General features: G+C 39.6%; 2 protein-coding genes across 2 annotated transcripts in view; one reads left to right on the plus strand and one right to left on the minus strand.

Annotated features, from left to right (window-relative positions):
• SLC26A5 (solute carrier family 26 (anion exchanger), member 5) overlaps positions 1–17688 on the plus strand; it is a 90128-nt gene extending 72440 nt beyond the window's left edge. The window contains exon 20 of the mRNA XM_011985196.1: positions 17495–17688. Coding sequence (XP_011840586.1) covers positions 17495–17508 — 14 coding nt within the window. The 3' untranslated portion in view covers positions 17509–17688. The remainder of the gene's footprint in view (positions 1–17494) is intronic.
• On the minus strand, positions 1–25833 carry PSMC2 (proteasome (prosome, macropain) 26S subunit, ATPase, 2). The gene is made up of 13 exons (XM_011985172.1): positions 25607–25833; positions 22636–22894; positions 16444–16481; positions 15469–15550; positions 14619–14718; positions 7414–7545; positions 6563–6635; positions 5878–5973; positions 5016–5180; positions 3173–3260; positions 1776–1978; positions 1581–1677; positions 1–1493 (listed from the first exon to the last, which is right to left on the minus strand). The coding sequence occupies exons 2-13, from the start codon at positions 22703–22705 to the stop codon at positions 1336–1338; spliced, it is 1302 nt and encodes a 433-aa protein (XP_011840562.1). The 5' UTR covers positions 22706–22894; positions 25607–25833; the 3' UTR covers positions 1–1335.
• Between the last annotated feature and the right edge of the window lie 26 nt (positions 25834–25859).

Genomic DNA, 25859 nt, shown 5'->3' on the forward strand with positions numbered 1-25859 from the left:
TGTTCTAAATGCATACATTTATTTAATCAAAACATTCAAAAACATACATCTTCAGTCATTTTCTTGAGTGTATTTTATTGTAAGCATAACCTGAAAATAGTTTGGTCTATTTAATTCCTCAAGAAAGACTAGAGCAGGGTTTAAAAAGATGAATTTTTCTGATAAAGTTCATAAAAATGAAAAATCAAGAATGTTGGTTGGATTTTATAAAGGGCTTTAATTTCTTGAAAACTTTCATAATTTTCCATATTTCAATGCAACACAGCATTTTCTACGTTGTCAACTTTTTCTATTGTAAATTTAAAATGTGTCCAACTTTATTTTGCAACTTATTTATGAATATCGAACTTCAATAAAAATACTCATTATTGTGCTTTGGTCTTGGCATTGGGGGAAGGGGTAACTGTGGTAGAAGATAGGATTTGGTGGTGGTTACACAGGAGATAATTTTAAAAAGATCTGTTGAGGATTCTAATATAACCTTTATTTTTAAAATACCTCACTGTAGACCAGAAGCCTAACAGACATTTTACCAAAATTTTAAACTAATTTGTAAAATGAAAGTAATCACTTTTCTGTATGAAGCCAATTCCGGATTTTCTAAATTAGATCATATGTACACACATTTTTTTTTTTTTTTTTTGTCTTTTTTACTACTATTTCACCTCTGGCTGAACATTTTTCTTTCTGCTTTATTGTATTACTTTACTGCTCATTAAAATCACTAATTCTTCCTGATTAATTTGAAATCAAATTGCAATGTAAAACATATACATCCAATGTTTCTCTTACTTTAAAAAAGATTTGGCCAAAGCTTTTAGTATTCAACATGGTGGTGGGAAACTATCATAATGCATGGGGTCATAAGCCTAAGTGAGCTACTTTGATGCGGGACAGAAGAGGATAATAGGAGCATAGGTAATGGAGCCGACAAACTTGGACCAGAAACCCAGCTTTGCCACTACAAGTAAGTAGGAAAGTTTATGAATCCATTAGATGAAGATCCATTTGATAATCTTCCTCAATGGACAGATGGGAGGATACAATGAGAATTTCTATGCAGAGCACCCAGCCAGCATATGCCCAGGATATAAGCCATCTAAGCAAGCACTTTGTTTGCTGTGAAACCCTTAAATGGGAGTGGGTCAAAAAACAGTCAAAATATATTCTAACAAGCTTTTCTGTCTAATAACATTAGCGATCACCTTTTATTATAAGAAGAGATATGGAAACATACAATTTTGAAGCCATTTATTTGTTTATGAAGTGGTTATTAACAAGTCTATGTAAGGTTAGGATTCCAATCTAAAGTTTTCACCTGAAAGCCTTCAGGGTTCAGTTGTATGTCATGTAACGAGGAGTAGCACTGAATTTGGCATAAGACTTAATGACCTTATTTACAGCTTCCAAGAAATCTTTCTCGGTAGCGATTTTTCGCCGTGCTCTGATGGCAAACATACCAGCTTCTGTACAGACGCTTCTAATCTCAGCACCTTTCAAACAAAAAGAAAATAAACAGGCTTAATTAAAGCAGCCTGAGCAGACAGACCAGCAAATATAAGCAAGAACTTTCTACTTACCAGTGCTATTTGGACACAGTCGTGCTAACAATTCAAATCTGATATCTCTTTCAACACTCATTGAACGAGCGTGAATCTTAAATATGTGGGTCCGACCCTAAAAATGAGAGAATTGACAAATATGAAAATGCAAAAAACATCACAGGAAGAAAAAACTTCAAAAATCCCTTTCCTAAAATGAAATGATTTTCTTACCTCTAGATCGGGCAGGCTAAATTCAATTTTTCTATCCAATCTCCCTGGCCTCATCAGTGCTGGATCCAAAGTATCAGGTCTGTTAGTGGCCATCAGCACTTTAATATTGCCTCGAGGATCAAAACCATCAAGCTGATTGATCAGTTCCAACATTGTTCTCTGCACTTCATTGTCACCTCCAGCACCATCATCAAACCGAGCCCCTGAGAAGACAAAAGATAAGCTCTTCAAGTCCACTCAGAGTAGCACTATGCATGACCTGAAAGTACCAGAAATCTCAGCTCAAATCATGCCCTCCGGAATAAGTGCACATCCCACTTTGAAGCAAATCCTGTAAGAACAGCCTGCTTTATACAAAACTAATTAGAAAGTGAACCTTTGCTTTCAAAAGTATTCATCACAGATTTACTTAACATTTTTTAAACTGCCTATGGGGCAGTTTTATGTTTTCAAAGTCTACCACATTTATTATTTAATTTGAACCTCTCAAAACCTCATGAATTACACAAGGCAAGAATTATTCCCTTTATAAGATAAGAAAAGTGAGGCTAAGAGATTAGTCAAAATCAACTTGTCCTCAGGAGTTCGAGACCAGCCTGGCCAACATGGTGAAACTACATCTCTACTAAAAATACAAAAATTAGCCAGGCATGGTAGCAGGTATCTGTAATCCCAGCTACTCGGGAGGCTGAGACATGAGAATGGCTTGAACCAGGAGGCAGAGGTTGCCGTGAACCAAGGTTGCGCCACCGAACTCCAGCCTGACCGACAGAGTGAGACTGTGTCTTTAAAAAAAAAAAAAAACTTGTCTAGATTTCATGGCTAATACTGTATTTCCTGTGCACTAAGAAAAACCACCACCAATTAAATTATGCCCCAGTGCTTTCTTATGACATTAGATGATACTTCTCAATTTAGGAGTTGTTTAAAGTGTGGAAATAGGTGTTGTATGAATGAAATCACATATAGGTTGAGCATCCCATATTTGCAAATATGCAAAATCCAAAATGCTTCAAAATTTGAAACTCTTGAGCCCCAACATGATGTTCAAAGGCAATACTCATTGGAGCATTTTAGATTTCAGGTTTTCATATTTGGGATACTCAATCAGTATAATGCAAGTACTCCAAAAGCCAAAATACCTGAATTCTCAAACATTTCAGCTAAGGGATATTCAACCCACTGCACAAAAATAAAGGCTCTGAAAAATGGCAATGGTATATAATGTTTCTTCTTCCCTTTACAGTTTAGCACTACTACTTATTAGATCTGTGGCGCCAGTGTTTCAGAGCTCATAGAAGAGTTATTGTTAAAATTCTGTATAAGAATTAACATATCACTTTAGAGTTTTCATGAAACCGAATCCTAAAGCAGTTCTCTTAACATATCATTCTCACCTCCGATAGCATCAATTTCATCAAAGAAGATAAGGCAGGCTTTTTTTGTTCTGGCCATTTCAAAGAGTTCACGAACCATTCGAGCCCCCTAACAAGAAAAATGATTTATTAATTCAAAATTGATTTTAAAATATTTTAAAGTAAATAAAAAGTTATGCTTCAAACTTTTCAATATTTATTTTTAACAGTATTCTCACTCATTATTACCTAAACTTTTTTTATTTTTTTGTTTTTTTTGAGATGGAGGCTTCCTTTGTCGCCCAGGCTAGAGTGCAGTGGTGCGATCTCAGCTCACTGCATCCTCTGCCTGGGTTCAAGCGATTCTCCTACCTCAGCCTCCCGGGTAGCTGGGATTGCAGGCATGTGCTACCAAGCCCAGATAATTTTTGTATTTTTAGTAGAGACAGGGTTTCAGCATCTTGGCCAGGCTGGTCTTGAACTCCTGACCTCATAATCTACCCGTCTCAGCCTCCCAAAGTGCTGGGATTACAGGTGTGAGCCACCACGCCCAGCTGTTTTTATTTTATTTTATTGTTTATTTTTTGAGACAGTTTCACTCTTGTTGCCCAGGCTGGTGTGCAATGGCACAATCTTGGCTCACTGCAACCTTCGCCTTCTGGGTTCAAGCGATTCTCGTGCCTCAGCCTCCCGAGGAGCTGGGATTACGGGCATGCGCCACCACGCTCAGCTTTTTCTATTTTTAGTGGAGATGGGGTTTCTCCATGTTGGTCAGGCTGGTTTTGAAATCCTGACCTTAGGTGATCTGCCCGCCTCTGCCTCCCAAAGTGCTGGGATTACAGGTGTAAGCCACCGCGCCCAGTCTACCTAAACTTTTTTTTAAAAAACTGAAGTTTGCTCCCCAGTCCACCAAATTAATCTTGCTAGCCTTAAAATATTAAGTCATTTGCATGATTCTGTATCTATTAAATAGCAATAGGTTTCGGATCTGACGAGGTCAAATTAATAGTTAAATAAAGGAACCATTTTAATCAGTAAAACTTGAGTAAATAAAAGCATCTGATCTATCACTTGGAATTCCTGATCATTGAATTTGACTTGTAAGTTTTAATTAGGGAATAAAAGGATACCTCAACTCATGCAGCTCTGTATCTAATTCTTACTGTAAATATACGAATCATCAACAGGTTTCAGATACAATATGTATAGCCCTAGACATATTCTCTAAATATATATATATGTATATGGATGTCTACAAACATACAGACATCCATATGCTCTCACTTTCTCATTAGGACTGAAAACACTGTCCCTGAAGTAAAAGTATACTTTTGAATTCACTTACCAGGCATTTCCATAGAAAAGCCACATCTGTAGAAAATGTCATCCTTCTAAGGAGAGGGCATACTGGTTAAAATTTTATGTGGTTGCCTATTTCCAAATGACCACAAAGGCAGCTTCTAAACTACTAATTACAATCAAGAAGTTTCAGGTCTCAGGCCGGGTGTGGTGGCTCATGCCTATACTCCCAGCACTCTGGGAGGCCAACGCAGATGGATCGCTTGAGCCCTGGGCCGCATGGCAAAACCCCATTCTACAAAAAATAGAAAAATTAGCTGGGCATGGTGGCATGTAGCCATGGTCTCAGCTACCTGAGAGGTTGAGATGGGAGGATCGCCTAAGCCCAGAGAGGTAGAGGCTGCAGTGAGCTGAGATCACAACACTGCACTCCAGCCTGAGCAACACAATGAGACTGTCTCAAAAAAACAAAACAGAAATTTCAGGTCTGGATCCCTCGATGCAGAAGTGCCATTTTTAATTTCATTCATACTGTAAAATCTTTCACAGGGCTATATATTCTTTGACTATGATAAATTGACTTTACCTCACCGACGTATTTCTGTACAAGCTCAGATCCAATAACTCGAATGAAGCACGCATCAGTCCGATTAGCAACCGCCCGCGCACAGAGTGTCTTGCCTGTACCGGGTGGACCAAAGAGCAGCACGCCCTTGGGAGGCTCAATGCCAAGGTTTACAAACCTCTCTGGCTGTGATAGAGACACAATTTTCACACTTACCACTTCTGTATAACAAAAATCAGACTACTTCTACATCAGCAAAGTGCTTTTATGTTTAGTCTTTTATCCTGAAAACCATACTTTAATATTTAAATCAAAATTATTAAGTCCACAATCTACATACTTGGACTAAGTAAGAAATTTTACTTATTCTAAGACATAAGTTCTAAACTGGACTCATATCAATACATAAGACTGAATGGCTTTTAAAAAGCGCTTCTATTATCCAGTCTTAAAATATTTTCCTAATTTTAAAAAATTATGGTGTTTAAGGAACACAATTATCTGGTATTCAATATCCTAGTTTTCCATTATCCTCCCAAGTTTAACCTGCTTCAACTTAAGCCCCTTTCTTCTCGATGTCTTTTGAAGAACTAGTTTCTTCTATAATAGCCTGTAACATATTTAACATATTGCTAAAGGTTACACTGAGCCTCCTCTGTCACTGTAAACAGCAGATCTTTCTTTTTTAAATATACTTACCATTCAATCCTTTTTGCTTGCTCTCCCCTAGAACTTACCAACTCTCCACACCTCCTCTCTCCACCCTCTCAAAAAAATTCTCATTAGGGAAAATAGTAAAAGCCATCTAATATACAAGCAATTTTAGTGCTCAATACACAAAAATTTATACAAAGAAATTTAAATACAACACTCAGCTACTTACATGAAGTAATGGGGTTTCAACTACTTCTCGCAATTTCTCAATCTGTTCCTTACAGCCACCAACATCACTGTATGTGACATCAGGTTTCTCTTCCACCTAAGAGAGGGACAGAAATGTACAACATACAGTCACAGGCCTTTTGGATACTGTCCAAATTCAGTAGAATAGACCTAATACCTTAAAAGAAAAATCAAACTCACAAGTGAGAATCTTAATAAAAATTGAATACATTGCCCAGTGCCCTGGTACTACCTGCTGTATTACTTATTATGACACTAATGAATGAAAGACAAACTAGTAAAATAAAGACAGGTGAGACTCTGTCTCAAAAAAAACAAAAAATACTGCCAGGCTCAGTGGCTCACGCCTGGAATCCCAACACTTTGGGAGGCTGAGGCAGGCCGAAAACTTGAGGTCATGAGTTCGAAACCAGTCTGGCCAACGTGGTGAAACACCGTCTCTACTAAAAAGACAAAAATTAGCCAGGCATGGTGGTGGGCGCCTGTAATCCCAGCTACTCGGGAGGCTGAGGCAGGAGAATCGCTTCAACCCAGGAGGCAGAGGCTGCAGTGGGCCAAGATCGCATGACTGTACTCCAGCCTAGATGACAAGAGTGAAACTCCATCTCAAAAAACAACAACAACAAAAAGACATAGCCTTCCTTTTCCTTCCCATAGTTTCTTACCTGCATCATGGTAACTGTTGGGTCAATCTTAGGAGGCAATGGAATGTGAATTTGATATTTATTTCTGTCCACACTAAGGAAGTAAAAAAGACAGTCACTAATACATTCTTTAAGCTTTCAAAGTGATTTTATGTTTAGTCTTTTATCCCCAAAACCATATTTAAGAAAACAAGAGAGAGACAGAATCCCTAAGGTTATATAAAGAGAAATAAAGAGAGCATGAAACCTGAGGATACTAAATTATATGTCTAATGTGGCAAACAAGAATTACAGAGAAATACAAAAATAGCCTGTGGAGTGCGCACATAGGTAGAGTTAAAAGTAAGGTAAAGAATGCTTTGGCTTAGCCAGGTGTGGTGGGATGCACCTGTAGTCCCAGCTACTGGGTAGGTTGAGGCTGGAGCATCACTTGGGCCCAGGAGGTCAAGGCTAAAAAAGAACGCTTTGTCCTAACAGCAACCAAACCCTTGAGGAGGGAGGGGAGATTTTTTTTTAATTTACTGAGTGAATTGTTATGTATTCTATAGACATTAACACACTTGGCATCATAACTATCCTAAAGCAAGTAGTCCCCCAACCTATACCATGTTACCGTAAATAGACTGGTAACCTCAACTCTGAAATTTGAAGCCATTCATAATAAACAACAGTGGGAGTAGGGGAGTCAGGGAAGCTGATGGGATGTTAGAAAGCAGATGCAGAAGAAAGAATTTTCAACTACAGTACATTACTAGATCATCCCTTGGTATTCCAAGGAACTCAGTTCATTTATTCACCACAAAGCCAAGGATGTGAATGTGAGACAGCATCCTTAGTGAAAGAAAAGTATTTATTGTAAATAGAAATCTTACCCCACTCTCATCCCTTCTTCAATGTCAGTAGGTGCCACTTGATCACTAAGGTCCACCACAAACTTGGCAAACTGCTTTACGTTGATAATGTATTTTGGGTCCTCCGAATCAGCATTGATTATCTTTGTACACCTAACACAGCAAAAGGCTTGATCAGAATAAGGAACCTAAGTCACTAATAATGAATTCAACCCACTAGATTCTATCCTGAGTGTGCAAAATACACGTATAAACTGGAACTACAGAAACTGGGACATTGTTAAAGATCGTTTTCTATACTCAACTCTGAAGGTCCATTCGACTTCAGCCAAGCCATAAAATTTTCAAATACATTCTCCTGGAAAATTAAACCCAAATATCTCATCATTAAGAAGTTACCTGATTTCTTGATTTCCATAATTTATATTCCTTTATTATTAGTGATGCTCCTGTATATCTTAAGTTGCTCTCGTTTTTATTTTCCCTATAAAAAGATGGTTTTGTCTTACACCAAATTCAGTAATAAATGGATTTTCATTCTTTTCCTGAGTTTATATTTTAAATCCGTTTTTCTTTTTATTTTCTTTCCCTCTCTCTCTTTTTTTTTTATTTTGAGATGGAGTTTCACTCTTGTTGCCCAGGCTGGAGTACAATGGCGTGATCTTGGCTCACTGCAACCTCCGCCTCCTGGGTTCAAGCAATTCTCCTGCCTCAGCCTCCTGAGTAGCTGGGATTACAGGCAACTGCCACCATGCCTGGCTAATTTTTTTTTTAATTTTTAGTACAGACGGGGTTCCACCATGTTAGCCAGGATGGTCTTGATCTCCTGACCTCGTGATCCGCCCGCCTCGGCCTCCCAAAGTGCTTTTTCGAGACAGAATTTCACTCTTGTTGCCCAGGCTGGAGCGCGACGGCATGATCTTGGCTCACTGCAACCTCCGCCTCCTTGGTTCAAGCAATTCTCCTGCCTCAGCCTCCTGAGTAGCTGGGATTATAGGCATGCGCCACCATGCCTGGCTAATTTTGTATTTTTTTTTTTTTTTAGTAGAGATGGGGTTCCTCTCGAACTCCCAAGGTCAGGCTGGTCTCAAACTCCCAACCTCAGGTGATCTGCCCACTTCAGCCTCCCAAAGTGCTGGGATTACAGGTGTGAGCCACTGTATTGGCCTTTAAATCCATTTTTATTGTTTTTGCTACTTTTTTTCTTTTTTTAACTGAGGCAGTAGAAGCTTTTTTTTTTTTTTTTTTTTTTTTTTTTTTTTTGGAGTGCAGTGGCATGATCTCAGCTCACTGCACCCTCGGCCTCCCAGGTTCCAGTTCTCCTGCCTCAGCCTCCCAAGTAGCTCGGATTACAGGAATGCACCAGCACGCCCGGCTAATTGTTTTGTATTTTAGGTAGATATGGGGTTTCACCATGTTGGCCAGGCTGGTTTCAAATTCCTGACCTCAAGTGATCCACCTGCCTCGGCCTCCCAAAGTGCTGGGATTACAGGCATAAGCCACTGCACCCAGCCAGTAGAAGCTATTTTTAACTTAATTATATTCATTTCCGTATGGCCTGGTAAAAATGAATTGATAATGCCACGTACATCACAGTATAAAAGTCAACTGCCTTTCCCCTTCTATAGTATCTATCTACTGAAAAACAAAAACAAAAAACAGAAATCACATTAGAAAGCTGCTACATATGCAAGAATTACAGAGAAATACAAAAATAGCCTGTGGAGTGCACACATAGGTAGAGTTAAAAGTAAGGTAAAGAATGCTTTGACTTAGCCAGGTGTGGTGGGATGCACCTGTAGTCCCAGTTACTGGGGAGGCTGAGGCTGGAGCATCACTTGAGCCCAGGAGGTCAAGGCTAAAAAAGAATGCTTTGTCCTGAGAGCATAATTGTTTGAAGGACTCTGTTTTCTGTTACCAACCACGTTTGCTATGGAAGAAGAATTATGCCTATTCTCTACCAAAAAAAAAAAGAGGCTGACCAAAAATCCTGAAAGGAATAACAAGAACAACAAACAGCAATAATACCAAACCCCAGGGAGAGGAAGAATCTGATTTCCAGAGGTGACACATTACATTATTTTAAATGTCTAGTTATCACCAAAAAGTTATGAGATGCAAAACATTATGAGATGCATTTTCCCTTATGTATGACATTATGGCTCATACATTAAGGGGGAAAAAAGCAGTCAATAGAAATCGTCCCTTAGGAAGCCTCGATGTTGGTGTTATTAAACTTTTTTTTTTTTTGAGATGGAGTCTCACTGTTGCCCAGGCTGCAGGGCAGTGGTGCGATCTTGTCTCATTGCAACTTCTGCCTCCCAGGTTCAAGCAATTATCCTGCGTCAGCCTCCTAAGTGTCTGGGATTACAGGCGCCTGCCACCATGCCCAGCTAATATTTTTATACTTTTAGTAGAGACAGGGTTCACCATGTTGGCCAGGCTGGTCTCGAACTACTGACCTCAAGTGATCCACCTGCCTCAGTCTCCCAAAGTGCTGGGATTACAGGCATGAGCCACTGTGCCCAAACAAAAACCTTAAATCAGTACAAGAAATATTTTCAAAAAGCTAAAGGAAACCACACTTAAAGAGTTAATAAGAATGATGAGAAGAATGTCTCACCAAATAGTGAATACAGACAGAGAAATTAGACTGGAATATTATTTGGCCATAAAAAAAACTTCCAGCCATTTTTGAATATGGATGAACCTTGAAATATGCTAAGTGAAGGAAGCCATATACTATATGATTCCATTTAGATGATATGTCCAGGATAGTCAAATTCATAGACACAGAAAGTAGATTAATGGTTGCCAGGGGCTGGGAAGAGAGGGGAATGAAGACTTCTAATGGGTATCAGGTTTGTTTTTGGGGTAACAAAAATATTCTATTCTGGAATTAGTGATGATCAATGCACAATTTTCTAGATATTCTAAAAATCACTAAATTGTACACTTTAAAAGAGTGAACCTCATGGTATGTGAATTTTATATCAATAAGATTGTTATTTAAAAATTCATAAGCTGGCCAGGCAAGGTGGCTCACACCTGTAATCCCAGCACTTTGGGAGGTTGAGGTGGGCAGATGGCTTGAGCCTAGGAGTTCAAGACCAGCCGAGGCAACACGGCAAGACCCTGTCTCTACTAAAAATAAAAATAAAAATAAAAAACAGCCGGGCATGGGGTGGTGTGCACCTGTGGTCCCAGCCACTTGGGAGGCTGAGGTGGGAGCCCAGGAAGCAGAGGGTGCAGCGAGCTGAGATCATGTCACTGCACTCCAGCCTTGGTAACAAAGTGAGACCTCGTCTTTAAAAAAAAAAAAAAAAAAATTCACAAGCTAAAAATTACACATACACAAATTTTATCAAGATTTTTAAGCAAAGAGTATGAGACTAAAATCAATGGAAACTTTTTCAAATAATCTTTGCTTTTTTTCCTTTTTTTTTTTTTTTTTTTTTTTTGAGACGGAGTCTGGCTCTGTCGCCCAGGCTGGAGTGCAGTGGCCGGATCTCAGCTCACTGCAAGCTCCGCCTCCCGGGTTTACGCCATTCTCCTGCCTCAGCCTCCCAAGCAGCTGGGGCTACAGGCGCCCGCCACCTCATCCGGCTAGTTTTTTGTATTTTTTAGTAGAGACGAGGTTTCACCGTGTTAGCCAGGATGGTCTCGATCTCCTGACCTCGTGATCCGCCCGTCTCGGCCTCCGAAAGTGCTGGGATTACAGGCTTGAGCCACCGCGCCCGGCCAATCTTTGCTTTCTTTAAGGCCTGGGATCTTGCAGGAGTGTGGGGCTGTTTAGCTAGTCTGTCTGTTATGAAAAATCTATATGAAAAGTTTCCCTCTAACTGCTTTACGAAAAAAAAAATTCCCCTCATACGGACTAGAGAAACGTACCTAAATTTTTTATTTTCCCATAGAGAGATAAGAACATACTACAACCATGATATAAGAGCAGAACATTCAACACACACACACCAATGGAAGAATAAAGATGAGATCCTTGAAATCAAAAACCTGAGTTTTTTTACCTGAGAAATTAAAAACCTGAGTTTTTTACCTGAGAAATTAAAAACCTACGAGAAGAAAAATGGGAGGAAAAAAACATCAACAGAAGAATTCAAAGATAAAGAAAAGCTCACAGAAAGTAAAGTAAAAAGGCAAAACAAAGGAAACCAGGAAAGAAAGAGTAGCATATTAGAGGAGTAATCCTGGAGGCCCCATATCCAAATAAGAGAATTCAGGAGTAAAGGTCCAAGGAAATGGACGGAAAGAAATTAACAAATAGTTTCAAGAAGATTTGCCTTACTAAAGGATAAGAGAGCCCAGCACAACGGATGAAAACAGACCAACACCAAGGCACATCACCATGAAATTTCAAAAAGAGAACAAGAGAAGACTCTAAAATTTTCAGAGAAAAAATAGGCCACATATACAGGACTGAGGATCAGAATGGCTTCAGAGTAACACTGGGAGGCAAAGGACAACAGACCGACACCTTCAAAATTTTGAAGAGAAAAGAACTTTATACTCGGCTAAGATACTTTCAGACATATGCAGTCTCAAAATATTACCTCCCAACTGACCCTTTTCCAGGAAGCTACCAGAGGATGTATTAGACCTAAATAAAGGTGTAAGGAAACCAAGGAAGAAAGACTAACAGTACACAAGCAACAGGAGGGAGGCAAAGGGAAATCTCCACAGTAGAGAAGTCAGACAACGATTGTCATTAAACAGGCATAAAGGACAACTGGTCCAAACCAAAGCAGTTCAGGAAGTGCTGGGAAAAACTTAAGGAAAATGAAACCGAGAGAACACCAGATGCAACTGAGGTATAATTGAGAGAAAACTAACAGATCTAATGCATCTGAAGAGCAGCTTAGACAATCAAGAGAAAGTGGGAGGTTGAGTTTATAACATATGCACAGAAAACCAGGCAAATGAAGAAACAAGACATTAAAACAACCACCACCAAAATAAGTGGTACAAGAAAGGAAAAGCAATCACAGCTTACCACTTGGCTCTTTGTGAATAGTATTTACATAGCCATAATCATATAAACACTGAATACTGATCTAACCAAAATTATAACAGAATTACACCGGAAGGATGTTGGGATAGGAAGGGTGTGCCTTCAACATGAAGGCAGAGGAAACAAAACAAAATCCTCATCTTCCATGGTGGGAAGCCAAAAGATAATACCTAAAACTAAAAAATCAAGAAGCAGGAATCTACAATACACAAGATATAGCAATATCCATTAGAACCATGAAGGCGAAAACCAAAATAATCAGCTAAAAAAGGTGAAAATGAGTGTCTGTAGGGAAGAGAAATTGGGAAATATAGTTGTTATTATTTAACTATTTAACTCTTTTTTTTTTTTTTTTTTGAGATGGAGTCTCACTCTGTCGCCCAGGCTGAAGTGCAGTGGCACAATCTCGGCTCACTGCAACCTCCGCCTCCCAGGTTCAAGCAATTCTCCTGCCTCAGTCTCTCCAGTAGCTGGGATTACAAGCGCCCACCACACCCAGTTAATTTTTGTATTTTTAGTAGAGACAGGGTCTCACCATGTTGGCCAGGCTGGTCTCAAACTCCTGACCTCAAGTCATCTGCCCGCGTGGGCCTCCCAAAGTGCTGGGATTACAGGCATGAGCTGCAGTGCCCAGCCTGAACTATTTAACCCTTCAAAAACCATAATAAAACTAAAAAATGGATAAATAAATAAATAAATAAAGGGAGAAAAGATGGAAATTGGGAGGTAGGAAGGGTGAGTAGATGGGAAAGAAAAATAATCTTTAGCTTTTAGGAACTAAAAATAAAAACAAAATTTTTAAAAGGATCATAAACAGAGAATATATTTATAGCCTTGAATTGGGCTAGGCTTTTCTAAGCAACATTAACACCCAAAAGGTATAATGGAAATACTGGTATATTTTATCTCCTAAAAATGTAAAACATTAGTACAACAAAAGGTACCAAGAAGTTAAAAGTGACTAGGGAAAAATACTTGTAGCATTACTTAAGAAAAGATAATATGTACAATATATGAACTGTTTCTAAAATTAACAAGAAACAACCCAAGAACATGAGTAGTCAAAGAAATACAGAGGTTTAGTAAACACAAGAAGTAGCTATCACACTAGTAATCAGCACAGTACAAATTAAAATTATTTTCCCTCAAATGACAAAAGTGTAAAAATTGAAAACTGCATATCTTACATTCATCACACAAATGGATATTTGCCTCAAATCCTCTCGGTAAAAGTATAAACTGGTCAAAGCAATTGTCACAGGATTTTAAAACTGTAATATCTTCGACCCCTAGAATTCCACTTGTAGTAAGCTAGCCTACAGAAATGTATGCATATACACTGAGAAACATTTAACATGAATGTTCACTACAATGCTGTGTATAATAACAGAAATTGTTATAGCCTAACATCTACACATTATGCAATTTTTTAAAAACATGAGAAAAAAGAAATAAGTGTACCTATATTAAAGACACAGATTCGAGGCCGGGCGCAGTGGCTCAAGCCTGTAATCCCAGCACTTTGGGAGGCCGAGGCGGGTGGATCACGAGGTCAGGAGATCGAGACCATCCTGGCTAAATGGTGAAACCCAGTCTCTACTAAAAATACAAAAAACTAGCCGGGCGTGGTGGCGGGCGCCTGTAGTCCCAGCTACACGGAGGCTGAGGCGGGAGAATGGCGTGAACCCGGGAGGCGGAGCTTGCAGTGAGCCGAGATCGCGCCACTACACTCCAGCCTGGGCGACACAGCGAGATTCCGTCTCAAAAAAAAAAAAAAAAAAAAAGACACAGATTCCCAAAACATGTAGTTATGTCTAAAAAACAAAAAAAAATCAGGATATGTTTCTTGCATGCAAATACACACAGGAAGATACACAGAAAGAGGAGTAGGAGGGCCAAACTATTTCAGTACTTATGCTTGAGGAAAGGGCAACAGGAAAGCAAGTAGGAGAAGGGAGTTTTTCACATCTTGCTCTACATCTTTTTGTATCATTTAAATCTTTTAAATGAATACACCTTCATGTATTTTTGAATAATTGTTTAAGGCATAAAATTTTAACCCCAGTTTTGTAGAAAGCTTTATTTACTTGGAATTTGGAATAAAAATACTTTATGAACTATTATATTATCCCCGAGACTCTAACATTAAGTGCTTGAAAATACAGACAAAGGGAAGTTGCCACAGAGCACCTGTGCATACCTGGCAACCTGTAAAGGCTGTTCACTCTGGAGTGTCTGCTTATCTGCAGCCAAATCCCAGAGTGCTGGTGGGGCCAGGCCAGTGTCAGATTCTTTAATACCTACATAAAGAAAGATGACAAAATTTACTAAAATGTAATGCATCGCCCTAAAATAAGCTTTCTGAACCTCGGCCCTCCTGACATTTTGCACTGAATCCTTCATTGCAAGCATCGTTGTGTGCATTACAGGCTGTTTAGTAGCATCCCTGGCCTCTCACCACTGGATGCCAGCAGCACCACCCTCTCTCAAAGTCATGACAATCAAGAATGTCTCCAGACATTGCCCAGTGTCCTCCAGGAGCGGGTGGGGGGTGTGGCAAAATCACCCCAGCTGAAAACTACTACCCTGCCCTAAAGTAATTGTCAAGCCAAAAATATAATGCCACATTTGATATTTTTGTGTAGGTCAAATGTAAAACTTCATCATTCAAGTTCCCCCAAAAAATGTTTTCAACTTCCAGGAAAGAGCCCAATTACTTCGAGCAAAACTATGCTGTGGATCGTATTTTTATCCAAAAAAGTTTTTCGACTTGTTAACTGAAGTTTACTGAACTGGGTTTTGACCAACAGAAACATTACTGGCTTAGAAGATGGTATTGTTTCTTATTTCTTAACTGCATAAGCATTAAACCTGGTTGTAAAAAGCAGTGAAAGATATGGTTAAATGAGATCAAATTTCTTAACAGAAAGGAAGAATAACGATTTTTTAAAATCTGTAATCATAAAGGAGTAAAATCTGTAGTTAAACTCTTTTGATATTATTAACACATTACATTTAAAGGAAGGAAATGGGAATTTAAAAATACATACCAGTGAGCTCATTAATTTTCTTGAGAAGTTGCTGAATGTCATCTTCAACTTGCTTGATCTGCCTAGAGTAAGTGCTCTGACCCTAGGTGATGAAGGTCAGTTTAGTTAGAATATCAGGATATCAACAATTTATTAAACTAAAGGCAAAAATTATTTTTAAGTTACAATTTCAATAGCTATCATTATCCCAAAACTTGTGAAGTAGAGAGGTGTTCCTGAGCCAGTATTTCCCCCTAAATACACAATCCACTATTATGCAAGATAACAAATGAAAATCATGGCCAGGCACGGTGGCTCACGCCTATAATCCCTGTACTTTGGGAGGCTGAGGCGGGTGGATAACCTGAGGTCAAGAATTCAAGACCAGCCTGGCCAACATGATGAAACCCCTCTCTACTAAAAATACTAAAAATTAGCCAGGCATAGTGGCAGGCGCTCGTAATCCCAGTTACTCAGGAGGCTGAGGCAGAAGAATCCCTTGAACCCGGGAGGTGGAGGTTGCAGTGAGCCAAGATCGCGCCACTGCACTCCAGCCTCGGTGACAAGAGCGAAACTCTGTCTCAAAAAAAAAAAAAAATTGTGTGAAATTACGCAAAACTACTGACTTCTATGCATTAAAACTTCATTTCCAACTAATTCAGTAATACTTGTTAAACATAGTAAACACATGTAAATTATTTTAAATATCTTTCAATATAGTATCACATTTTAATCATGAATAGGATTAAAATAATACATAAACTGAGACATGCCAAATACTCTGATCTATTCTATAAACTTCAGGTAAGTAACTTCATTTAGTGAAAATTACAAAGAGCTGCCAAATATTCTAAGTATTTCGTTTCTTTTTATTTTTTGTTTGGTTTTTTAATTTTGGTTTCTTAACTTCTTCTAATTATTTTGGAAGGACAATACCAAAACAGCTTTTATTTCAACATAAAACGTCTATAGTTTGTAGACAATGAAAGGACTTACATAAGTTTTTAGCAAGGCAATATCCCCCTCATCCAGAGCTGAAAGGAGAGAGACAATACATGAGATTCAAAAAGAAACTACAATTAACATTTTCAAAAAAAGAAACAAAAAGAAAAAAAGGAAACTAGAGCTGATCAACTTTTCTGTTCGATTCAAATTGTTTTAATTGAAGGCCAAAACTCAAGCAAGATTATGATGATATAAATCCAATCAAATAGTTCCTGGACTCAAGTAATTTTTATCTAACTGGGAGGAAGACAGATTTTTAAAAGTACATAATATACATGATTACCTATTTTATATAGTATTACGTAAAACACATGCATTAAGGATCTTGGTTAAATTATACCATATTCATACAATGAAATACAACGCAGGCTAGGTGTGGTGGCTCATGCCTGTAATCCCAGTACTTTGGGAGGCCGAGGCGGGCATATCACCTGAGGTCAGGAGTTTGACACCAGCCTGGACAACCTGGCGAAACCCCGTCTTTACCAAAAATACAAAAATTGGCCTGGCATGGTGGCACATGCCTGTAGTCCCAGCTACTCGGGAGGCTGAAGCCGGAGAATTGCTTGAAACCAGGAGGCGGACGTTGCAGTGAGCCCAAATCACATCACTGCACTCCAGCCTGGGTGACCAAGAGACACTCTGTCTCAAAAAGAAAAAGGAGATCCAATGCAGCAATTTAAAATGGTAACAGAACACAGGCATAGAAAGCAATCCAACAAATGCTATTCAGTGAATCAGGTAGGTTTAAAAAAAACCATATAATGTGCATATATTTTGTTTTTATATAAAAATCACTTAAAACACATGTGGAGAGTAACCTGAAATGGTGTTCTACGGTGGTTATCCGGGATTTCAAGTGATTTACAGTTAATCTTTTCTATTCACGAATTCTGCATTCCTGAATTTGCTTAGTTGCTGAAATTTATTTGTAATCCCCAAATCAATACTCATGTGCTTTCATGGTCATTTGCAAATAGGCAGAGTGGTAAAAAATTTAAGTTCACAGCTAAGAACAAGTCACTCTAACTTCTTGTTTCAGCTTTACAAAGATGACTAGAAGATGGAGACGGTAGGGGAAACATAATGTAATCCAAGCAGTTCAGGCTCTGGGGCCAGGTGGACAGGGTTTGAATGCCAGCTCTGGCATCTGTTAGTGGGGTGACCTCAGCCAAGTCACTTAACACTTCTGAACTTTGTTTTCTCTTTTGCGAAATAAAGAAAAAAAGAATCTACCAGGATGAGTTGTTTTTAGGATTTAAGATTATAATCGGCCGGATGCTGTGGCTCACACTTGTAATCCCAGGCTGAGGCAGGCAGATTGCTTGAGTCCAGGCGTTCAAGACCAGCCTGGGCCACATGAAAACCGTGTCCCTATAAAAAATACAAAAATTAGCTGGGCATGGTGGTGTGTACATGTAGTCCCAGCTACTGCGGGGGCTGAGGCAGGAGGATTGCTTGAGCCCAGGAAGTGACAGCTACAGCAAGCTGAGATCGTGCCACTGCACTTCTGCCTAGGTAACAAAGTGAGACCCTGTCTCAAAAAAAAAAAAAAAAAAAAAAAGGATTATAATCTATGTGAGATGTATATATATATTTCTCCTAGGAGCAAGTGTTCAGTACTTCCTAATTCACGGTTCACAGCAACTGTATAGAACATATCTATCATGAAAAACAAGAACCAATCATACGATCATACATATTTTAAGGAAAAAAACGGCAGGCCTCTTTTTTTTTTAAACTAGGTATGAGTAGAGGTAGGAAAAAGCATGCTTAGGTAATAGCAGCTAGACCAGGTAAGCTGAAACACAGTATACACATTAGGCAGTAATAGGAAATTAAGTAGATGGAGGTTTGGGGCTCTAGTGAGGTAGACCATAAATTCCAGAATGAGGTAATCAGGGCCACTACAGTCGACATTATAGGAAATGTGCCTTAGAAAGAAATAGTTCGCCAAGATATGAACAACAGATTGGAGTGAGGCCACTCAGAAGTCATAAGAACCTAAATAAAAATGGTAGCAATAAAAAGAGAAAGGAACGGTTGGATTAAAAAAAAACCCTCACAGGTAGAATCTACAGCACATGGCAAATGACTAAATGTGAGAAGCTGAGGGGAGAGGATCAAACCTGATGCCCAGGCTTCGGACCTAGGTACTACACAATAGACGTCACAATAGAAAGTGGTTGGCAGGGAGATACGAAGTTCAGTTTTAATTTTCTTAAGTTTGTGGTACTATTACCAGAGCAGAAAAGAGTTAACATAGCATGAATAATTGCTATCCTTTGAAAAGCCTGCTTATAAGGTTGGTTCTTGGCTCTTGTCTCAGAACAACGATTTCAGAGGGTTCCTACCATTCCCAGAACTGAAAAAGGTGGTTCACTGTGCTTAAAATGTTTATACAAACTATAGGGTTTATGCAGAACATTTATCTTCCTTCAGGGAGTCTAGAATTTTGGTATGTGCTAGGCAGAGATGCCTACATTACCACCCCATAATAAAAACCCTTGGTGCCAGATCTCTAACAAGCTACCCTGGTTTGCAACATTTTACACAAATTGTCACTACCTGTTGCTGGGGGAATTAAGCGCATCCTGTGTGACTCCACTGGAAGAGGACCCTTGGAAGCTTGTGCCTGGTTTCTCCTGGACTTGGCCCCATGTGTCTTTTCTCTTTGCTGATTTTGCTTTGTATCCTTTCACTAAAATACATCATAGCCATGAGGATGACTACATGCTGAGTCTTGGGAATGCTCTTAGCATATTCCTGAGCCTGAGAGTAGGCGTGGAGACTACCCAACACGCCAGCATATCCTGATGCAGCATTCTAAAAGGCGGAGAGAAATCTGGCTTTAGAGGTCAGATGCTAGCTTGAGGATAAAAAGATTGACTAAGGAAGCATATAGAGTCCAAGACCAGAATGGATGAAATTAACAGAAACAAAACTTTAGAGAAACTACGTGAGGACACAATGAAGGAAAGAAAACAAGCAGGAGGATAAACGGGAAGGTTCAGCAAGAGAAACCAAGATAGGCTCAAAGGCTCAACAATGTCAAAAACACAAGGATTGGGATTGAGAAATACTAAAGATCTGGGAATTAAGAAACTATTGATCAGTTTCAACAGATTTATAGAGATAGAAACTAAAGTGCAAGAAGTTTAAAAATAAAATAAGAGCCTGGCATGGTAGCTCACCCTTGAAATGCCAGTACTTTGGGTGGCCAAGGTGGGAGGATCACTTGAGCCCAGGAGTTTGAAACCAGCCTAGGCAACACAACAAGACCCTGTCTCTACAAAAAAAAGAAAAAATTGTTTAAATTAGCATGGCATGGTGGTGCACACCTATTGTCCCAACTACTAGGGAGGCTGAGGCAGAAGAATGGTTTTAGCCCGGGAATTCCCAGCCTGCAGTGAACTATGATTGTGCCACTGCACTCCAGCCTGAGCGACAGTACAAGACTGTCTCTAAAAATAAATAAATAAGTAGTAAAGAAATGTACTGTGGGCGAATAGTAATAGCTGCTATAAATCGAGATGATCATTGTATGAGACACCGTGATTAGAGATATATATTATTATCTAATTCTATATAAACCTGTGAAGTAAATACAATTATTTCTACATTACAGATAGGAACAACAGTTTCACAGAATTTATTAGACAAAACTCAAAGCCAAAATTTAAACCTAGGTCTTTCTAACTCCCAAGCCTGTCCTTTCTGCCACTTTTAGGCAGTGAAAGAAAAAAAAGAAAATGACTTGTAACTTCAGAGAGCAGGAAGATTTTCTCAACTATGTTTTTAAGATAAAATGGATATTAGCATGTTTACAAGAACAAAAGGGAAAAATTCCATAGGACAACAAATAGAAGAGGTAGTGACTGAAGAAACAAAGTCCCAGAGGAGGAAGGCATAAGATCAAAAACAGAGACGGGAAGGTTGCACATAACAAAAAGTGATACCACTTCCTCTAAGGCAGAATTAAAACAGAAAATGGAAAATGTCAGAGAAGTTAAGAGAACTCTTAAGTGGATTCTCAATCTTCTCAGGAGAGAAAAAAGTCATCAGTCATGAAGAAAGAGACTGAACTGAGGACCTGAAAAACTTGTAAAAGGCTTGAAATAACCACTCAAACAAAGTGAGTCAACAGGAGATTCACAAAAACTTAACTGCAATTAGGACCAAGTTGAGATCTGAAAGCTTAAATTGAAAGTAACTTAATCAGGCCAGGCACGGTGGCTCATGCCTGTAATCCCAGCACTTTGGGAGGCCAAGGCGGGCGATCACCTAAGGTCAGGAGTTGGAGACCAGCCTGGCCAACATGGTGAAACCCCATCTCTGCTAAAAATGCAAAACTTAGCTGGGCGTGGTGGGGGCGCCTGTAATCCCAGCTACTTGGGAGCCTGAGGCAGAAGAATCACTTGAACCCAGGAGGAAGAGCTGAGATCACACCTCTGCACTCCAGTCTGGGGAACAAGAGCAAGACTCCATCTCAAAAAAAAAAAAAGAAAGGCGGGGGGATATGTATGAATAAACGCACAAGATCCTATATACATGTTAGTCATAACTGTATCCAAGGAATAAATGCGTTAATATTTTTACAGAATAACAAACCCAGAGAAACACACAGATCACTGTGCACAGATCAAATGATAAATCTCTGTGTCTAACTTTTCCAATAAATACTGAGTATCTCTGACATTTTCAGTGTCCTAAAATATTTTTAAAAGAAACAGCAGAATGAGATGAAGGTAGAAAGGAAATGCTTTCTTTTGGGGGAGGGTGTAAATGGAACAGGGTGCAAGGAAAAGATGAAGTTGTTAAGAAAGGGAAAAGTAAGAAGAAACATAAGAAATACCAAAAGAACATTTAAAACTAGCTTAAGGAACACAAGGAGAAACAGCATAAAGATGAGATTACAAACGGGACTACTGGGAAGAAGTTATATCCAAAAATGGTGCGCATATCTCATGCACTGTAAGTTAAAGTATCAACTGGTACAATCTCCATGGAGAGTAATTTGGCACTTACAAAATCAGAACTCCATTTCTAGAATTTATCCTACAATTTGCACTTGTGCACTTGGTAAAAGTTATATAAACAAGATTATTCATTTTTTTAAATGTTTATTTTAAGTACAAAGAACTATCATGCTCCTTCATTGGGTAGATGCCTTGGATAATCCTTTGAAGGAAGATTATTTAGTCCAACTTAATGAAAGCAATATCCTTCGCATACTGAGGAAAACACTGGCGGCACATATTGAGGCACATCAGACCGTGCCGGTTTGAACAGACACGACAAGAGCTAGAACCCTGGCCGAATTTTCGCGAGTGGCTCCAGTACAGCTGCTGGTGACCCATCTTGCTCTCAGAGTGCACCGAGGTAAAAGGTATTCATTGTTTTATAACAGCAACAAATTGGAAAAATCCAAATGTTCATCAATAATAGTTAAATACATTATTGTATACCCATAAAACGGGATACTATGCAGATGCAGAGAAAGTGACTACATGATAGGAAATTATCTCATATTAAAATTGTTTAAAATCGAGATGTTGAAGTATGTACAGCATGCTACATTTCTGTAAAAAAAAAAAAAAGGAATATATAAGCGGACTTGCTTCTATATGTATAGAGTATGTCTAGAAAGATATGCAAAATGGCAACATTAGTTGCCTCTGTGGAGAAGTTGGTGGCTGGGGCCAAGGATGCCAGGCTTTCCAAATGTATCTTTTCTGCCTCTTGAATTGCGAACCCTGTGGCTGTATTATCTGGTCAAATAATTTTTTTTAAGAAAATTACGTCTCAGAATTATAGCTACACAGTGGTAGCTCCCAGCTGTCACAGGGGGAAGGAGGAGGAGAGGAAAGAGGATCAGGTGACCCAGCACCGCCAAGCAGAACTTTTCAAGGCCTGTTAGGCCAACCAGGGTGCGTGACTTCTTCAAGACCCGAGAGCTGAGAATGAATAAACATGTCCATCAGCAGATGAATACAGAACTTGTAGTGGATAAGGGAGACTGAGAAGGCAGGCAAGTTAATCCGGCCGGCGCAGACTAAATTACTAGGGGCACAAAAGGGCCAGAGCACAGAGCCAGCAGAGGGAATCCAGCTCCTCTCCTGTGCCAAGGCAGCTCCGCTCCAGTCCCGCCCCAGCTCCGAGCTCCTGCCCATGTCAACTGACCTCGGATGGGCTTGTCGTCCTTCTCATCCTCTTTGGTCTTCCGCTGATCGGCACCGAGGTAATCCGGCATTTTAGCAGCTCCAAATGCCTCCTCTCCTTAATGATTACACAGCACCTTCCTTGCTTCCGGTGGTGTCTTCCCTTTCCCTTCCCCACCGGAAGTATATTGGGCTCAGGCGGGCCCCTTTACGCAGTGCTAGAGAGTCCGGAGAGAGCGCTGGGGGAAACGCTGTGGCACGCTGATTTTTGGACTGATTACCTGTGAAAAGGAAACTACAGTGTTTGTAAAACGCCTGTCATATTAGACACAATAAGTAGTGGCCACATCTACAAACAGTGAAGGTAATCTATTTCTGGTAAAGAGTTAATATCCAGAATATTTAAAGAACTCCTATCCTACCACCCAAGAAAACAACCTAGTTTTTTAAATGAGCAAATAACCTTAATAAACATTGCTCCAAAGAAGATATACAAATGGACAACATCACTGTTAAGGAAATGCAAATCAAAACCACAGTTGGATGCCGCCACACACCCATTAAGATAGCTATTATTAAAAACAAGCAAAAACAAAACAGGAAATGAGTGTCGGAAAGGGTGACCCTTGGTTCCAGCAGACCCATGCGTGTGCTGCTGGATAAAATGAAATCCTGGTGCACTGTCGATGTAAATGTAAAATGATAAAATAGTGCAACTGCTGTGGGAAACAGTACGATGATTCCTCGGGAAATTAAAAATAGAATTACCATGCCATCTGGCAATTCGACTTCTGGATATGTATCCAAAACAATTGAAAACAGGATCTCAAAGAGGTATTTGTGCATCCATGTTCATAAGCAGCATCAGTCACGACACCCATAAGGTGGAAGCAACCCAAGTGTCCATCTACGTATGAATGGACAAACAAAACGTGATGCACGCGCACGCGCGCGCGCGCACACACACACACACAGATACTATTCAGCCTTAAAAAGGAATGGAATTCTAGTATAAGCTACAGCACAGATGAACCTTGAGAACATTACGCTAAGAAAATAAGCCAGTCACAAAAAAGACAAATACTATATGATTCCACAAATATGAAGTACCTAGAGGTGTAAGATTCCTAAAGACAAAGTAGAAGGATGGTTTCCAGTGGAGAGTTTTCTCCACTGGTATAGAGTTTCAGTTTGGTTTGTTTGTTTTTCGAGACGGAATTTTGCTCTTGTTGCCCAGGCTGGAGTGCAATAGCTAAATCTTGGCTCACCGCAACCTCCGCCTCCCGGATTCAAGCAATTCTCCTGCCTCAGCCTCCCGAGTAGCTGGGATTACAGGCATGCGCCACCACGCCCAGCTAATTTTGTATTTTTAGGAGAGACAGGGGTTCTCCATGTTGGTCAGGCTGGTCTCGGACTCCCAACTTCAGGTGATCCGCCCACCTCGGCCTCCCAAAGTGCTGGGATTACAGGCATGAGCCACCATGCCCGGCAGAGTTTCAGTTTTGTAAGATTAAATGGGTATAGAGTTTCAGTTTTGTAAGATAAAAATAGTTCTGTAGGGTAGTTGCACAATAATGTGGATGTACTTAACATTACTGTACACTTAAAAATGGTGAAGATCGTAAATTTCATGTTATGTGTATTTTAGAACAATTTTTTTAAAAAACAAAACCCCCAGCCGGGCACGGTGGCTCACTCCTATAATCCCAGCACTTTGGGAGGCCGAAGCGGGCGGATCACGAGGTCAGCAGTTGGAGACCAGCCTGGCCAACATGGCTAAACCCCGTCTCTACTAAAAATACAAAAATTAGCTGGGCGTGGTGGCACGCACCTGTAGTCCCAGCTACTCGGGAGGCTGAGGCAAGAGAATCGCTTGAACCTGGGAAGCGGAGATTACAGGGAGCCCAGATCGCGCCACTGCACTCCAGCCTGGGAGACAGAGCAAGCCTCCGTCTCAACAAAACAAAACAAAACACCCTATGACCTTAGAGTTAATGGTAAAACTCAATGGGAGGAGGTGTGAGGAAAAACATATATTAATATGACGAAAGTGGAGTCAGGTTACTTTGCACCTTGGAGCATGTTTTAACAGTGGTTGCATTAACAGGGATCAGGAAGAGGTTTGGGGGCACAAGATTAGTTCAATTTTTTTTTTTTTTTTTTTTTTTTTTTTAAAGACAGGGTCTCACTGTTACCCAGGCTGGAGTGCAATGGTGAGATCTCGGCTCACTGCAACCTCCACCTCCCGGTCTCAGCGATCTTCCCACCTCAGCCTCCCTTAGTTCAATTTTTGAAATGTCAAATTTGAAGTGACGATTTTATAATGCAGCAGATATACAGGTCAATTAAATGTATTTAATTGGCCTGGAACGGTGACTCACGCCTCTAATCCCAGAGTTTTGGGACACTGAGGCAGAACGATCCCTTGAGGCCAGGAGTTCAAGACCACCTTAGGCAACATAGTGAGACCCTGTCTTTCTCTCTCTCTCTCTCTTTCTCTCTCTCTCTCTCTATATATATATTTAAAAAGTTGCTTAATTGTGAAAATATAATGAAATTAGTAAATTAGAAGATAATTTACTAATGTCTGGTGGTCCTTGCTGAAGAATGGCACATGAAGTTTATTTTATTGAACGTGTTTCAGATACTGCTGTTGGGGGTGAGCCTTTACCCCCAACTGTTTTTTGTTTTTCTAGTTTTTGCTTTTAACTACAGTCTTAGAAGGAAGCTTATAGTAAGAATACAATTGATTTTATTACACATTAAACAAGTCCCAGAGTCCTCTGATTGGGAATATCTTGAATGAAAACTTCATTCCATTAGAACAGGGTAAAATATTGCTGGCCTTGGAATACAATCTAACACCAGAGAGAAGTTTCTTCTCCAAGTGAGTATTAAAATATATAATGCAGGTAAATTAGTAATAGCACGACAAATATTAGCTGCTATTATCATCATCAAGTTAAACACAAACGTATCACAAATACACGTACGTAATTCTCCGCAAATGTATATACTAGTCGTCGATACTGGTTCATACAGATATTTTCATTTTTTACTTAAAAGTGTAGCGTTCCTGGGAAAATCACTGATTAGGTTCAGGTTAACATATAAAGCAGTAAGAACTTTAAAATAAAGATAATATAAAAAGAGCTGCTTTTAAAGGTTATGTTCTATGTATTGCACAGGGACGTGGAATATAATCGTTTTCATAGGAAAATTAACGCGCCTAGGAACCATTGTCTC

The sequence above is a fragment of the Mandrillus leucophaeus genome, unplaced genomic scaffold (assembly GCF_000951045.1).
Source record: "Mandrillus leucophaeus isolate KB7577 unplaced genomic scaffold, Mleu.le_1.0 Scaffold1068, whole genome shotgun sequence".
In the NCBI taxonomy this organism is placed as follows: Eukaryota; Metazoa; Chordata; class Mammalia; order Primates; family Cercopithecidae; genus Mandrillus; species Mandrillus leucophaeus.

Bases quoted from the DNA above. Each gene is read 5' to 3' on its own strand.
- PSMC2 (XM_011985172.1), bottom strand. From the start codon at position 22,705: ATGCCGGATTACCTCGGTGCCGATCAGCGGAAGACCAAAGAGGATGAG. The intron at 5,974-6,562 runs GTAAGAAACTAT...TCCCTCTCTTAG, and splicing joins CAACAGTTACCATGATGCAG to GTGGAAGAGAAACCTGATGT. The intron at 1,494-1,580 runs GTAAGTAGAAAG...TTTGTTTGAAAG, and splicing joins ACTGTGTCCAAATAGCACTG to GTGCTGAGATTAGAAGCGTC.